The sequence below is a fragment of the Stegostoma tigrinum genome, chromosome 33 (genome assembly GCF_030684315.1).
Source record: "Stegostoma tigrinum isolate sSteTig4 chromosome 33, sSteTig4.hap1, whole genome shotgun sequence".
NCBI classification, from domain to species: Eukaryota; Metazoa; Chordata; class Chondrichthyes; order Orectolobiformes; family Stegostomatidae; genus Stegostoma; species Stegostoma tigrinum.
In genome coordinates, this window is record NC_081386.1 from 21,109,358 (window position 1) to 21,127,122 (window position 17,765).

Sequence of the window (17,765 nt, forward strand, 5' to 3'; positions counted from 1 at the left end):
AACAGAAGTTAGGAATGGAATGTTTTAACATGAGGGATACAGCAGAATATGAAAAGGCAAGCAACAAAATAATGTTAGGAATTAAAAATGGAAGACTTTATTCTTAAGGATACCGCAGTATATTACCACGGACTTGAGCTTGTTAGATTTGTACATTTATTGCTTTACTGCAGCAAAATAAGAGAGAAAGTTTCATCTCTGTGACTGGAAGATGTGGAAATAGACTGTATCAATCTAAGGGCACATTGCACAATGTGAATGAAACCGTCCTGTAAGATTCGGATCTAAAGTTATGATTCCGGTCTCTGAATGCCATGTTTGTGCGACTTGCACATCGGGCATGAATAAAGTGAATATGATTAATCCCGAAAGCAGCCTCCACTCCAGCCGCAGAGCAGAAAGGGCGAAGAAACTGCATATAAATCAGGTGCCAGTCAATGCCACAGCATTGTGCTATCCGGGGGAAGATTGGGTGAGATCGCCAGGACGTTTTCTGCAGCCTGACGGCAGGTTGGGATCAGTCAGGCTGGGAGCCCTGAGCTCCCTGTCCGTGCGATACAAAACATGACTTTCCAGGCAGCACGGTCCAGCTCAGTGAAAACAAACGTTTTCCTCTCGGGCCTGTTCCTGATCACCCTGTTAAATTGCGCTGGGCTGGTTTATCTCTTTGTGCAGTGCAATGGCCTGAGGACGCAGCAGACAGCTATGGCCAGCCGCCTGGAGGAACTGACAGACAGTTGGCCCATGGAGTTCATCTCTCGCCTGAGCCAAGAGGACCCTGGCTGGACCGAGCAGAGGAACCGCAATAAGAGAAGCCACCAGCAGCCGAAGAGCCATGCGGAGACCGAGGATAGCATTATGATGATGACTTATTCAAGGATCCCGGTAAGGCACAGTCAATTTTAATTATACCGAGTCCCTTCAAAACGAGATGTAACCAAATGGGACACGAAACAATTAGGGATAACAAAGCGTAGAGCTGGATGAACGCAGCAGGCCAAACAGCATCTGCAGTTCCAGCTTTTGTGCTCCTAAGATGCTGTTTGGCCTGCTGCGTTCATCCAGCTCCACACTTCGTTATCTTGGATTCTCCAGCATCTGCAGTTCCCATTATCTCTGATACAAGACAGTCAGTTTTTTTTAACGTTCAGCACATTATTGGAGTAACTTTGAAGAAAAGCTGGAAAGCTGAATTCTTGACATTGAGTTTGAGCCCATTTGTCCATTTAATTTATCTTAACTCACTTATAGTCAGTCAATTGTGTAAAGGAAATTTGACTCTTCAATTCTGGAAGAAGGGGAAGTGTATTAAAATGATTTAGGGAAGAGGATATGTTTGTGGCCTGGCTCCAGGATAGCTTCAACCTGTTCAGAGAGGAGATGGAGCACTGTGACGTGAACCTGTTCCATTAAAACTGTTGGAGCCCTTTTACTCCCAGACATGGTTTACATTTCAAATATTGGCTTCTGGGCGCAGACTACTGGGAGATTGAGAATCTCAAAGACTCTGGAGTTTTTACAGCATAGAAAAAGGCCCTTCAGCCCATCATATCCAGGCCAATCATTACCATCCACCTAATCTAATCCCATTTTCCAGCATTTGCCCCTTATCCATGTATATGTTGGTGTCTCAAATGCTCATCTAAATAGTTCTTAAATCTATTGAGGGTTTCCACCTCTACCTCCCTTTCAGACAGTGACTTCCATCCAACATATATTACACTGCCTTGTTAGTCCTCCCAAATGCAGCATCTTTCACTTTTCAGGATTAAATTTCATTTGCCATTGTTCTGTTCATCTGACCAGTCTGTGTATATTCTGTACTGTAAGGCTTTCTTGCTTGTGATTTGCCATACCACCGGCTCTCATGCCATCTATGAACTTACTGACCATATTCCTAACATTCATGCCTCGACTATTGATACACACAGTAAGGGTCCCTGCACCCAACGCTATGATAAGCCATTGGACGCAGGCTTCCAGTCATAAATAAACGCTGCTCCTGTCACTTAGCCAATCCTGGATCCAATTTGATAAGTTTTCCCTGGATCCCATAAGCTCTTACCTTTGTAACCAGCCTGCCATGTGGTACTTTATCAAAAGCCTGACTGATGTCCATGTACACCGCGTCAGCTATACACCCAGTCTCCTCCTCAAAAACAGTTAAATTTGTTAGGCATGATCTCACCCTTACAAAACCATGCTGACTGTTCTAAATTAATCCTTGGCTCTCCAAGTGGACAATAATTCTGTCCCTCAGAATGTTATCCAATAGTTTCCCTACCACAGTCTGGACTTTATGTGACCAATAATTGAAAGTTGAGATGGATTTTGGAATATTTACAAGCCTTGAAATCATTTAGATGACAATGAGACAAACCAAAGTCTTTTGCTACTGGACCAATTGAAATGGAGAGAATGGATTTTGTCTTCCAGGACATGGGCCATCCTCTGTGGACCTGTGTTACTTCCAAAGATCCAACACCCTCATTCACAAGTGGCTATTCACATTGAGTCAGATGGGGGAGTCTGGACACTTAACGCCATGCCTAACAATAGAGAATTCAATGTTTGTATTGTCACTTTGCAATGTAAAATGAATCTAAGTATCTCCTGAGATTAAACTTGGAGTAACAGATGAGAATTCTCATAAAGACTCAAGGGTATTACTGACGAGCTAAGGCTAACGATGTGAAAGAAATTAAGCAGCATTTAAAATGTAAATAAATTAATTAAGTTACTTAATCATATATAAGGCTCAGAGATCGGGTCAGGTTTTGTTGAAATAATCATGCCCAAATACTGCCAGCCATTGTTAATGCTCAAATTGGTTAGTACCTTGGCCAGCAATACCTCATGAACTGTGAGTGATCACAAGTTACAAGATGATTTGTGCTGCCCTGCTGTAAAGTTTTGTGAAGAAAGGGTCATAAACTTAGCCTTCAAGTAATTTTCATGAAGTTCTTGTATTTGCATGTTGATTGTTTATTAGCTTACCATATGAAGTTAAGTTTCGCAATTAGTAACCTTTTAACCATTGCTCGAATGGAACATTCCCTCACTTCCTTATTTAGTAACATACAGGTATGGGCTACTTGCAACAATTGATGGCATAGGATTCCAACTACGATTACATAGAAGGTGACAGAGACAGCCCTTGACACCAAGGCCATATTTGACTGAGTATGGCATCAAGGAGGCCGAGCAAAACTGGAGTCAATGGGAATCTGGGGAATCTCTCCACGGTTGGTGTCATATCTAGTCTAAAAGAAGATAGTTGTGGTTGTCGTAAGCCAGTTATCTTGCTCCTGGCCATTTTTGTAGGAGGTCCTCAGAATTTTTTTTTTAATTAGCCTATTTTTCTAATCAACCTGTTCAGAGATGCTTTCACACACTTCTGGAGCAGGTGGGACTTGAACCTGGGCCTCTCGGTGCAGGATAGGGGCAGGAGTTCCTTAGTATAGTGCTTTAAGCTCCAGCCATATTCAGAAGCTTCTTCAATGACCTCCCCTTCGTCATAAGGTCAGCAGTGTGGACGTTCACGGATGATTGTACCATGTTTAACATCATTTATAAGCCCTCAGGTACTGAACCAGTCCATGCCCAACTGCAGCAAGACTTGGACAATATCAGTGTTTGCGTTGACCAGCAGCAAGTAATGTTTGTGTTGCACCAATGCCAGCCAGAACACGCTCATGGTTAGGTCTAGCAGGAACAAAGAGCATGGGGAGAAAGCTGGAACTGCGTTCTGAGTTGGATGATTAGCCATGATCATATTAACTGGTAGACCAGACTCGAAGGGCTGAAGGGCCTACTCCTGCTCTTATATTCTATGTTTCTGTGTCTGAGCCCCCTGGCCACAATGCCCCTGACCACCTACCAAAATTCCTAGGCTAACAGACTCCTCTGTTGAGCAAGTTCTCTTGACGTCAGCTGCATGGTTGAATAGTGAACCACATATAAACAAGGTGAGATTAGATAATAAAGTGATAGAAGTGCATCCAAATAGGCCCTTTTTCCAGTCATCTCTGGATGACTCATCTCACAGTTAAAACCTTGGGTGGATATTTTGAACTTGTTGTTTTGGCATCATGAGCCTCATTTTTCTGCTCTTGCCATATTTGTCCATATCACTCAGGGGCTGGGAATATTCTGCTCTCAATGTTATGGAGAGAATCGAGATGCTGGGCTTTTTTCTCCTTCCAACAGTGACAGTTATGGGAAGATTTAACAAAGCTGTTTACATGCATGATAGAGCAACTAAGGAGAAACTGTTTCCAATGGCAGTGGGTCATAAACAAGATGGCATAAATTTATGGCAGTTGGCAAAGAGCCTGAAGCCAGATGAGAGAAAATATTTTTGAGTGGAAAATTGTTGTGACCTGCCTGAAGCAGACTCAATAGTTACATTCAAAAGTAATTGGGTAAATACTTCAAAGGGGAAGAATTTGCAGGTCCCTAGGGAAAGTGCGGAGGTATCTGCTGGAGTTTAAAGTACGAGTTGACTAGATTGAAATATAAGATCCTGAGGGCTCTCGACTGAGTGGATGTGGAAAGGATGTTTCCACACATGAGAAAATGTGAAGTCGGGGGTCACTGTTTAATAATATGCTGTTGCTCACTTATGACAGAGATGAAGAGAATTTCTTTCTCATCGAGGCTTATGATTCTTTGGAACCCTCTTCCTCAAAAGGCAGTGGAAGCCGATTCCTTGAAAATCTTGGAGGCAGAGTCGATAGGATCAGCAAGTGGGTGAAAGGTTTTCAGGAGTAGTGGGAATGTGGGTGATCAGATCAGCCATGGTCCAGTGAATGGTGCAGCAGGCTTGAGGGGGATGAGTGGTGTAGTCCTGCTCTGAATTTGTGTGTTTGTCTGTTTGAATGGAGCTCATCAGACAACTCTTTGAAAGAGCTATCACAGGCTTGATATGTCAAATGGCTCTCTCCTATGATGCATCATGTTATTACTCTATTGGCTGGATTTTCATGGTTCCGTGGCGATGGGGACAACAGAAAATAGGGAGGAGCTGGTTCTGCCCTCTGGTATCTGTCCCTCAATAAATTGATGTCCTCAAGAGAGGCCTTTAAACTAAATATGGGCGTAAGGCACTGTGAGGTTGTCGGGAAGAGGGAAAATAAGGCTGTCAAGGTATCGCAGGGCAACTATTTAGATAATTATACACAAAATGGGTGAGGAAGTGTAGGAATATACAAGTGTAATGTGGTGGCTATGTAGTTGGCACTGCTACCTCACAGCACCTGGGACCTGGGTTCAATTTCACCCTCCAGTGACTGTCTGTGGGGAGTTTGCACATTCTTCCCACAGTCTGAGGATGTACAGGGTTAGGTGGATTGGCCATGCTAAATTGCCCACAATGTCCAGGTGTGGGTTATCCATGGGTAATGTGCGGTAATAGGGATAGATTGGGGTTGAGTTTGGTTGGAATGCTCCTCAGAGGGTCAGTGTGGACTTGATGGACTCAATGGCCTGCTTCCACCATGTAGGGATTCTATGATACTTTAAATAAAAACAGCAAATTGGGTCAAATGGAGGGAAAAATGGCAAATAGACTCAACATTAGTAGCTCATTACTCAAATGCACACAAGGTATTTGGAAATGAACAAATATTTTGCATCAATCATCGCGGAGTAGAGTGGACAGAGTGTAGCAGTGGAATGATACTTTTTGTTATGGAGATTAATAACCAGTGGTGTTCTGTGGAAAATGTAGGTGGATATAGGATTAGGAAGTTTGTGGATGACGCCAAAGTTGGTGGAGTTGTAGATAGTGAGAATTGTCAAAAGGATACAGTGGGATATAGATAGATTGCAGATTTGGGCAGAGAAATGGCAGATGGAGTTTATTCTAGACAAATGTGAGGTAATGCATTTGGGAAGATCAACTTCCGGTGCGAATTATACAATAAATGGCAGAACACTTAGTTAGAGGTCTACATACAGAGGGATCTGGGCGCACAGGCCCTCAGATGTCTGAAAGTGGCAGCACAGGTGGATAAAGTGATCAAGAAGGCATACAGCACACTTGCCTTCATCGGCTGGGGCATCAATTATAAAAATTGTCAAGTTATGTTACAGCTGTACAAAACTTTAGTTTGGCCACATTTGGAATTATGCATGCAGTTCTGGTCACCACACTACCAGAAGGATGCTTTGGAGCGGGTGCAGAGAAGGTCTACTAGGATTTTGTCTTGTCTGGAAGGATTTAGTTACGAGGAGAGGTTGGATTAACTTGGATTGTTTTTCACTGAAAGTTGGAGGCTGAAGGACTGCCTGATAGAGGTCTACAAAATTATGAGAGGCAGAGATAGGGTGGACAGTCAGAGGGTGTTTCCCAGGGTGGAAACAAATTCTACAAGAGGGCATAGGTTCAAGGTGAAAGGGGGAATGTTTCACACCATGGGTAGTGGGTGCTTGGACAGCACTGCTAGTGGAGGTGGTGGTAGCATGTACACAAGCAGTGGGTAAGGCGTACCTTGATAGACACATGAATTGGGGGAGAACAGTGGGATAGATACCATACATAGACAGTAAGTAGTGGTCTAAATAAAGATTAGGAATGGGTGCAGGCTTGGTGGGCCAAGGATCTGATGCTTCACTGCAACTGTTCTTTGTAACATTTAGAAACGATAATATAATCAAGCAGAGTCAGTATGGCTTCAGGAAGGGAAATTATACTTGACAAACTTAGTAGAATTCTTTTGAGGAGGTAACGAGCAGGAGAGATAAAAGGGAAACCAGTATATGGAATATGTTTTGAAAGGTTTTTTTAATTAGGGTACAGCATATAAGGCTATTTCATAAGCTAGTGGTGAGGTTTGGCTAACTAATAGATGACAGAGAGTTGGAATAAAGGGAACATTTTCAGGATGACAGTCTGTAACTAGTGGAGCGTTACGTGGATGAGTGCTGGAGCTATAATTGGTGACAAAATATTAAAGACCTGGATATCGTAAGCAAATGTGCTGTTGCAAAATTTATGAATGACACAAAAATACATGGGAAAGCAAGTAGTGAGGATGACGGTTGAAAGGGATAGAGACAAGTTAAGTGAATGGGAAAAATCTTCGCAAATGAAATGTGGTTTGGCACAATGTCAGTTATTCACTTTGGCAGGGAGAATAGAAGAGCAGTATAGTATTTGAATGGAGACAGACTGCAGAAAGTTTTGGTGTAGAGGAAAAAGACAGAAAGCCTTGCATCTATATAATTGAGATACTCTGACATATGGGGCCACCCAAAAAATAACATTGTCCTAAAACTGGGCATCTTTTTGTTTGATCTTTTCTCAATTTAAACAGGCTGCAATGATGAAAGGAAGAGGGAGAGGCATGAAAGAGTTATTAATCTCATTGCTCAACAGTGAATTAATACCAGCAGGAACATGGTCATTAATCTAAAGTGTTTTGTAATCATATTATCAGTTTCCTTGCATTCCTCATTAACTAGGTTAAGTTGCTCCTATTTGGATTAGCACATTCCAATTTTCTTTTTCTCTGAAAATTGAAAGAAAGCCGTATTTGTGAGAGTGTAGCTGTACTTTATGTAGCCTCAGGAAATAGACACATACTTTAGACCAAATGAGACACCTTTCAGTTTTTGTAACACCACAGCCAATTAGCATACAGCAAGGTTGTACAATAGGAGGCAAATGACCTGCTGACCTGTTTTAGTGATGTCAGCATTTTCAAAACACCAGGGAAGGACACATTTATTGATGTGCAATATATGAATTCAGCAGTCAAATTCTTCCTGTAAGTGTTTAAGTGGTTTCAGGATACAAAACAAATATTGTTACTAGCAAGATGGGTCATACCACTGTGGTGATTGTAACAAGGTCAGCCAGCTGTACCTAATAGGATATGAGTTTCATAGATCATAGCATACTTACAGTGTGGAAACAGGCCCTTTGGCCCAACAAATCTGCACCATACCTCAGAGCATTCCATTCAGACCCATCTCCCTGGAACCCACCTAATCTACACATCCCTGAACGCTACGGGCAATTTAGCATGGCCAGTCCACCTAGCCTGCACATTTTTGGACAGTGGGAGGAAACCGGAGCACCCAAAGGAAACCCACACAGTCACTGGGAGAACGTGCAAACTCCACACAGACAGTTGACAGTTGTCTGAGGGTGGAATCGAACCCAGGTCCTTGGTGCTGTGAGACAGCAGTGCTAACCACTAAGCCCTTTTTTTTTAAAGAGATGTTAATCTGGGTGAATCGGGCAGCCCTGGCTGATGGATAAAGAGAGTGTCAGAGACACTGACAGTCTGATAGTTGACTCTGAAGAGGCAGTACTAAAGACAAGGACTGCTCATTTATAAATAAAGCATGATTGGGTGAGACGATGCCAACCTCAGTGGTGATGAGAGAAAAGCCCATTCCTGAAGAAATTTGCTTCCAATAGTTGTCTTTGAATTGGGGTAAGCATCTTTTGATATCATGCCTTTGTTTGGGAAGCTTAACTCTTTCGACCTTGATGTTAAATTCTGTGCCCAGTATGTGGAAAGAATGCATTTTATTTTCCATGCAAACAACCTTGTGGCAGATGAAAAGCAATGTGTATTCTCCTGACAGTTGTGGAGCTGCAGCTTTTCCTGTTATTAGGAGTCCAACATTGCCTAAATCACCAGAAGTTAAAACCTTTCAATAACTGATGGACATAGTCAAGAAATGTTATAATCCCAAGCCCCCTCTAATTCTGAGACACTATTGGTTTTACTTGGCCTATCTGTATTGGGATTTTTCACGAGATTTAGATGACTGGCAGAAGCATGTCTTTGGTTTAACCCTTATTGAAATGCTTAGAGACCATTTGGTATGTGGGATTAATGATATAACAATGGAAAAATGCCTACTAGCTGAAGCCCAACTGGACTACAAACAGGCGTTACAATTGGCTTCATCATTGGGAAATGCAGCAAGTGGAGCAAATGAGTTGCAGGGTATTCCGATGAGGAATGGTTTCTACAATTCCAATACTGCAGTCACTAAAAGTCAATATTCAAAGCACTTTTTATATTGTTATTATGGAATTAAGAGAAAAATATTATCAATATTAATCTAAATATAATTGATGTTTTAAGTGTTTGAGTAACATTAAACATATATCTAAAACAACTTGATGTAGAAACTAGCGGTACATCTATGTGATTGGTTTACAACAAGCATTAAAGATCAAAATAGAATTTCCTCTAGAAAGTTTACAAGATTAAAAAGTGCTCTGGAGCCAGAGCTTTGCTGCACATTTGCAGTTTAATGACGTTGTTTGAAACCCTTGCAAAAGTTCATTGGAACACCAATTTGTGATAGGGTGTTTCTTCACATAAGTCTAAATTTCTTACCTTATAATTGAATAGCTTATCACATTTATAGCATCATTATGAAAAGCAGATTCTGAATACCAGTACGAGTTAGACCTGCCATGCCAGATCTTTGACGTTATTAGCCAACTACAGGTGGTATCTGTTTAAGAGTCGTATTAACAATGGAAACTTTGCCAGCCGCCTGATGCACAAAATTATTTCTTTCTGCAAGCTCCTACTTCCTTCCTCACTCCGTTGAAATTATAGAAACCATATTCTTATGACCACAAATTAATTTTGAATGTTTGTGTACGCCTTTCAACATGTGCTCACAGGAAACACTTCAAAACGTAGTCAAAATCATGAGGTCTCTTTCCCTCAGATTGTTGAGATTTGACCAATTGAAAATTTCAAAACAAATTAATACATTTTTGTTCGGTATGTGTGTCTGTGCTTACAGAACCAAGAATGGTAAACTAAGCTAAAATACAGAACAGCCATCATCTAATTGATTTAGAACAGCCATAACAGGGTTGAATACCCTATAATTGATCCTATGTGCTATTTGCCAATTGCTCAAATTTAAGGGATGATAAGACAATAGACAATAAGGAGGTGTATCCTTTTGAAATAATATTTATTTATCCACAGGATGAGGGTGTCACAGGCTGGGCAACATTTACTGCCCTGAGTTAAGAATCAACCACATTGTTGTGGGTCTGGAGTCCATGTAGGCCGGACCAGGTAAGGATGGCAGCTTCCTTCCCTAACGGACATTAGTGAACCAGATGGACCTTACCCCGACAATCAATTCATGGTCATCCATTAGATTCTCAATTCCAGATTGTTTTTCCTGAATTCCAATTCCACCATTTTCCATAGCAGAATTTGAACACGGGTTCCCATCTGAGTCACTGGATTAACAGTCCAACAATAATTCCACTAGGCCATTGCCTACTGATAGAAATTGCAGGGAACAAGTGTGAATTGCTAAGAAGTACGTTTAAGAATTAAATATTAGACAATACACTGGATGTGAGTTTGCTCGCTGAGCTGGAAGGTTAGTTTTCAGACGTTTCGTCATCATTCTAGGTAACATCATCAGTGAGCCTCCGACGAAACGCTGGTGTTATGTCCCACTTTCTATTTATCTGGTTAGGTTTCCTTGGGTTGGTGATGTCATTTGCTGTTCTTTTTCTCAGGGGTGGTAGATTGGCTCCAAATCAATGTGTTTGTTGATGGAGTTCCGGTTGGAATGCCATGCATCTAGGAATTCTCGTGCATGTCTCTGTTTGGCTTGTCCTAGGATGGATGTGTTGTCCCAGTCAAAGTCGTGTCCTTCCTCATCTGTATGTAAGCATACGAGTGATAGTGGGTCATGTCGTTTTGTGGCTAGTTGATGTTCCTGTATTCTGGTGGCTAGCTTTCTGCCAGTTTGTCCAATGTAGTGTTTGTCACAGTTCTTGCAAAGTATTTTGTAGATGACGTTTGTTTTATTTGTTGTCTGTATAGGGTCTTTTAAGTTCATTAGCTGCTGTTTTAGTGTGTTGGTGGGTTTGTGGGCTACCCTGATGCCAAGAGGTCCGAGTAGTCTGGCAGTCATTTCGGAAATGTCTTTGATGTAGGGGAGCGCGGTTATGGTTTCTGAGCCTGTTTTGTCTGTTTGTTTGGGTTTATTGCTGAGGAATCAGTGGACTGTGTTCATAGGGTACCCATTCTTTTTGAATACGCTGTATAGGTGATTTTCCTCTGCTCTGCGTAGTTCCTCTGTGCTGCAGTGTGTGGTGGCTCGTTGGAATAATGTTCTAATGCAGCTTCGTTTGTGGGTGTTGGGATGGTTGCTCCTGTAGTTCAGTATTTGGTCCGTCTGTAGTCTACAGGAAAACAACACATCTGCAAGTTCCCCTCCAGGCCACTCACCATCCTGACTTGGAAGTATATTGCTGTTCCTTCACTGTCGCTGGGTCAAAGCCTCAGAATTATCTCCCTAAGGACATTGTGGCTCAACCTACAGAAGGTTCAAGGCAGCAGCTCACCACCACCTTCTCAAGTGCACCCAGGGATAAAAAAAAATGCTTGCCAGCCAGGGACGCCCACATCCCATGAACAAATTAAACAAAACAGGCTCAAGCTGCCTGAAACCATGCCAAACAGCAAACTAGAAAGGAAATAAACCCTATTCAACTCTCACACCTTGCTTGTGAGTTCTGGAAATGAATGCCTTCAAAAGTTAAAAGAACAGTAAAATCTTGAAACCTTAACTGGATTACTGTAAGCCAGGAGTGAACATAGGAGCAAGTTAAAACTGATCCAGGCTGGTGTGGCACGGTGGCTCAGTGGTTAGCACTGTTGTCTCACAGAGCCATGGACCTGGTTTCAATTTCTAGCCTTGGGTGACTGTCTGTGTGGAGTTTGCACATTCTCCTTGTGTCTGCTTGGGTTTCCTCTGGCTGCTCCAGTTTCCTCCCACAGAGATGTGCAGGTTCAGTGGATTGGCCATGCTAGATTGCCCATAGTGTCAAGGCACGTGTTAGCCAGGTGGATGAGCCATAGGAAATCCAGGGTGATAGGGTAGGGAGCTGAGTCTGGGTGGGATGTTCTTCAGAGAGTTAGTGTGGACTTGTTGGGCTGAATGGCCTGCCCCTTCACTGTGGGGATTCTATGAGCCATTGTACATCATATTGATATTTATCCATCTGCTTAATGTCAGCACTGTCTGGATTTTTAACTGTACTGCATTCATATTTCTGAATCTCCTTTTTAAAAAGCCGATCATTTAAAAGAATTAGAGTAGTCCTGTTCAATATTGTTGGAATAGTTGATATATTAGATCCAGAATTGATTGTTAGATGGAGAATGTCCAGAATGTTGTTGTCACTTTTCAGTTTGCTTTAATGTAGCACCCTGTATTTTAAAAACAAAACCCAAATTAAAAAAAGATTTAGAGATAGTAGGAACTGCTGATGCTGGACAATCTGAGATACAAGGTGTAGAGCTGGATGAACACAGCAGGTCAACCAGCGTCCTGCTCCTCTGATACTGCTTGACCTGTTGTGTTCATCCAGCTCTACACCTCGTTATCTCAAAAAAGATTTACTTGACCTTGATGTGAATTTGGTTGCATGGTCAAATTCTTAATTTGCTGTAATAGTCAACCTTTTTCTTCAAACCCAGGAAGTAGTAATATCTTTTCCGCTTCCACACTGCACTGTTATTTGCACTTAATTTTTAGGCAGAATGGGTGAAATGTAATGAATAGTATACTGTACCTGATTCATCTAATTACTGAATGATGACTTTTGTAGGCCTTCTGATAAATCATCAGAGCTCACGACAGCTGCTAATATTATATGAGCCACCCACTCATTCAAGAAGCTTTCTGCTATTCCAGCTGCTGAGCACCATCCTCTGTGCCAAGATGCCTTATAATGATAGCTTTTATTATAAGAAAGATTATTGAGAAGATGTGTGGGCATGATATTTGAATCTAAGCCATTTGACTATCTCTAAAGTATTTTAGATGCTAAAAACTAGGCAATTCAGGAAGAGCGATAATGTTCTGTGACATTTTTGCTGTAACTATTGTTACTTTTCTTCAAGATTCAAATTTTCATGGATTTGTGCAACAGCACAAGAGGAATTTGCTTAACAGGTATGTCTCAGAAAAATTCTGTGGAAAATTGAAATGGATTGGTGTTTTTGTCCTCAATGAACTGATTTTTTATGCTATGAGTATAGCGAGTCAATTCATGAAAAGTATTTTATAATGTTTTAGAAAATGCATAAAATCATGATTCGTGAGAGTTCTTTGGCCCTTGTTTGGGACCATGCGCAATTGGGCTGGTGTTATAGAAGTTGTAATGGTACGGCTATGTGGGGGTATCATAGCAGTCTGTGAGTGCATATCTGGTGATTGATGGTATGGCTGTGTGGTCTGGGTGTGATCTAGGTAGGTTATACAGGTAGGAGTAGAATTTGGTATGTGTTAGTCGTAGAGGGGATGTATTGGGGGAGAGTTTGAGTTGCAGAGGGGGTGGGGTAGGGGAGGGGTTTTGAGCATAGGCGGATTGGTTGGGAGGGGAGGGGTTGTGTGTGGTGGGTTGGGAATAATTGAGCGGTTGGGGAATTGAGGTATTTTTTGGGGGTGTGGTATTTTGTTAGGTAAGGTTGGGAAGAATTTATAAATGTAGATAGGGATATGGGGAATATGTGTGGATGGGTAGGTGGAAGGGGGGGGGGGGGGAGAGAGAGATATATAGGGAGAGATAGAGAGATATATAGAGAGAGATATATATAGAGAGAGGGAGGGATAAATAGAGAGAGAGAGGGAGATATAGAGAGAGAGAGATATAGAGAGAGATATAGAGAGAGAGATAGAGAGAGATAGATATATAGAGAGAGAGATATAGAGAGAGAGAGAGATATATATAGAGAGAGAGATATATAGAGAGAGATATATAGAGAGAGAGATATATATATAGAGAGAGAGGGAGATATAGAGAGAGGAGATATAGGAGAGAGGGAGAGAGAGAGAGGGAGAGATATAGAGATAGAGAGATTTGAGAGAGAGATAGAGAGAGAGATATATATAGAGAGAGAGGGGAGAGAGAGAGATATATAGAGAGAGATAGAGAGAGGAGAGAGAGATAGAGAGGGAGAAGAGCAGATAGATATGTAGAGAGAGAGAGGGAGAAGGGAGAGAGATTTATAAAAGAGAGAGAGATAAAGAGAGAGAGATAGAGAGAGAGAGAGGGAGAGAGATAGAGAGGGAGAGATATAGAGAGAGAGAAGAGGGAGAGATATAGAGAGAGACGATAGAGAGAGAGATATATATAGAGAGAGAGATAAATATAGAGAGAGAGATATAGAGAGAGAGAGCTATATATATAAGAGAGATATATATAGAGGAGATATATAGAGAAGAGAGATATATATATATAGAGAGAGAGAGAGAGATAATAGAGAGAGAGGGAGATATAGAGAGAGAGGGAGATAATAGAGAGAGAGGGAGAAGAGAGAGAGAGATATAGAGAGAGATAGAGAGATTTGAGAGATATAGAGAGAGAGAGAGATATATATAGAGAGAGAGAGATATAGGAGAGAGATATATATAGAGAGAGAGGAGATATAGAGAGAGAGATAGGGAGAGAGAGGAGAGAGAGAGAGAGATATAGAGAAGAGAGATTTGAGAGAGAGATATAGAGAGAGATATAGAGAGAGAGGGAGAGAGAGAGAAATAAGATAGAGAGATAGAGAGAGGGAGAGAGAGATATAGAGAGAGAGAGATAGAGAGAGGGAGAGAGAGATATAGAGAGAGAGAGGGAGAGATATAGAGAGAGAGATATAGAGAGAGAGATATAGAGAGAGAGATATAGAGCAGAGATATAAGAGAGAGAGAAATATAGAGAGAGAGAGATATAGAGAGAGAGATATAGAGAGAGATATAGAGAGATATAAGAGAGATATATAGAGAGAGAGATATAGCGAGAGAGATATAGAGAGAGATAGGAGAGAGATATATAGAGGAGAGGGAGATAAGAGAGAGAGAGAATATAGAGAAAGGGAGAGATATATAGAGAGATAGAGAGATTTGAGAGAGAGATAGAGAGAGAGAGATAGAGAGAGAGAGAGAGAGATAAGAGAGAGAGATATATATAGAGAGAGATAGAGAGAGAGAGAGAGATATAGAGAGAGATATAGAGAGAGAGAGAGATATAGAGAGAGAAAGGAGAGAGGGAGAAGAGAGATATATATATAGAGAGAGGAGAGAGATTTATATAGAGAGAGAGGGAGATATAGAGAGAGAGAATATAGAGAGAAAGAGATATATATAGAGAGAGAGATATAGAGAGAGAGGGAGAGAATAGAGAGAGAGATATGGAGAGAGAGATATAGAGAGAGAGAGAGAGATATATATAGAGAGAGATAGATAGAGAGAGATAGAGAGAGAGAGATAGAGAGATATATAGAGAGAGATATAAATAGAGAAGAATATATATAGAGAGAGGGAGAGATAGAGAGAGAGGGAGATATAGGGAGAGAGGGAGAGAGAGAGAGGGAGAGATATAGAGATAGAGAGATTTGAGAGAGAGATATAGAGAGAGATATAGAGAGAGAGAGGGGGAGAGAGAGAGATATATATAGAGAGAGATAGAGAGAGGGAGAGAGAGATAGAGAGGGAGAGAGAGAGATAGATATATAGAGAGAGAGAGAGGAGAGAGAGATTTATATAGAGAGAGAGATATAGAGAGAGAGAGATATATAGAGGGAGAGAAGAGATATAGAGAGAGAGAGAGATAGAGAGAGAGAGAGAGAGAGAGATATAGAGAGAGAGAAGGAGAGATATAGAGAGAGAGAGGGAGAGAGAGAGAGATATATAGAGAGAGATAGAGAGAGAGATATATCTAGATAGAGAGATATATAGAGAGAGAGTGTATAGAGAGAGAGATATATATATAGAGAGAGAGGAGATATAGAGAGAGAGGGAGATATAGAGAGAGGGAGATAATAGAGAGAGAGGGAGAGAGAGAGAGAGGGAGAGATATAGAGATTGAGAGATTTGAGAGAGAGATAGAGAGAGATATAGAGAGAGAGGGAGAGAGAGAGATATATAATATAGAGAGATAGGGAGAGGGAGCAGAGAGATATAGAGAGAGAGAGAGATAGAGAGAGAGAGATGGAGAGAGGGAGAGAGAGATATAGAGAGAGAGAGGGAGAGATATAGAGAGAGAGAGATATATATATAGAGAGAAGAGAGAGATATAGAGAGAGGGAGATATAGAGAGGGAGAGATAGAGAGAGAGAGATAGAGAGAGAGAGAGAGGGAGAGATATAGAGAGAGAGAGAGATTGAGAGAGATAGAGAGAGAGATAGAGAGAGGGAGAGATATAGAGAGAGATAGAGAGAGAGAGAAGAGAGAGAGAGAGATATATAGAGAGAGAATAGAGAGAGAGAGATATATATAGAGAGAGATATGAGAGAGATGTATAGAGAGAGATATATAATATAGAGAGAGAGAGGGAGATATAGAGAGAGAGGGAAGATATAGAGAGGGAGAGATAGAGAGAGAGAGATAGAGAGAGAGAGAGAGGGAGAGATATAGAGAGAGAGAGAGGGAGAGATATAGAGAGAGAGAGGGAGAGAGAGAGAGATATATAGAGAGAGAAGAGAGAGAGAGATATATATAGATAGAGAGATATATAGAGAGAGATGTATAGAGAGAGATATATATAGAGAAGAGAGGGAGATATAGAGAGAGAGGGAGATATAGAGAGAGGGAGATATAGAGAGAGAGGGAGAGAGAGAGAGAGGGAGAGAATAGAGATTGAGAGATTTGAGAGAGAGATCGAGAGAGATATAGAGAGAGAGGGGAGAGAGAGAGATATATATATCGAGAGATAGGGAGAGGGAGAAGAGAGATATAGAGAGAGACGAAGAGAGGATGAGAGAGGAAGAGAAAGAGAGAAGAGAGAGCGATAGAGAGAGAGAATCTATAGACGAGAGAGAGAGAAAGTAGGGAGAAGATATAGAGAGAGAGAGATAAGAGATATAGAGAGAGAGAGAGAGATAATAAGAGCAGAGAGAGAGATTAGAGAGAGATCGAGAGAGAGATAGAGAGAGAGAGATAGAGAGAGAGAGATCGGAGAGATATATAGAGAGCGAGAGGAGAATATAGAGAGAGATAGAGAGAGAGAATCAAGAGAGAAGGAGAGATATAGAGAGAAAGAGAGATAGAGAGAAAGAGAGCGATGATATAGAGAGAGAAGAAGAGATAGAGAGATAGAGAGAGAGGAGATCTAGAAGAGAGAGAGATATAGAGAAGGAGGGAGAGAGAGATATATAGCAGAGAGATAGAGCTATAGAGAGATGTATAGAAATATATAGAGAGAGAGGGAGATATCACTAGAGATAGGGACGATATAGAGAGAGGCGAGAATAGAGCACGAGAAGAGATAGATGAGAGAAGAAAGAGATGAGAGGATAATGAGAGCAAAGAGAGAGGGAGAGAGAGCGATATATATCTAGAGAGAAGGGAGAGGCGACGAGAGATATATATAGAGAGACGAGATAGAGAGATAGATATGATCTCTCAGATCTCAAGACTCTAATCTCTCTCTACACTCTCTCTCACACGCACTCTCTCTCTTCTCTCACTCTCTCTCTCTCTCTCACACTCTCTCTCTTTCTCACTCTCTCTCTTTCTCTCACACTCTCTCACTCTCTCACCTCTCAAATCTCTCTCACTCTCTCTCTCACTCTCTCTTTCTCCTCACACTCTCTCACTCTCTCTCTCTCTCTCTCACACTCTCTCTCTCTCTCACACTCTCTCTCTCAGTCTCTCTACACTCTCTCTCTCTCACACACCTCTCTCTCTCACACTCTCTCTCACAACACTCTCTCTCACACACACACTCTCTCTCTCTTTCTCACACTCTC

The 17,765-nt window shown here is 41.5% G+C and overlaps 1 protein-coding gene across 1 annotated transcript in view; it reads left to right on the top strand.

Annotated features, from left to right (window-relative positions):
• The first annotated feature begins 408 nt into the window (after nucleotides 1–408).
• The window catches only part of gldn (gliomedin), a 43,429-nt gene continuing 26,072 nt past the window's right edge, over nucleotides 409–17,765 (top strand). Inside the window, exons 1-2 of the mRNA XM_059639260.1 lie at nucleotides 409–885; nucleotides 12,930–12,981. Of these exons, the coding sequence (XP_059495243.1) occupies nucleotides 565–885; nucleotides 12,930–12,981 (373 nt within the window). The 5' untranslated portion in view covers nucleotides 409–564. The remainder of the gene's footprint in view (nucleotides 886–12,929; nucleotides 12,982–17,765) is intronic.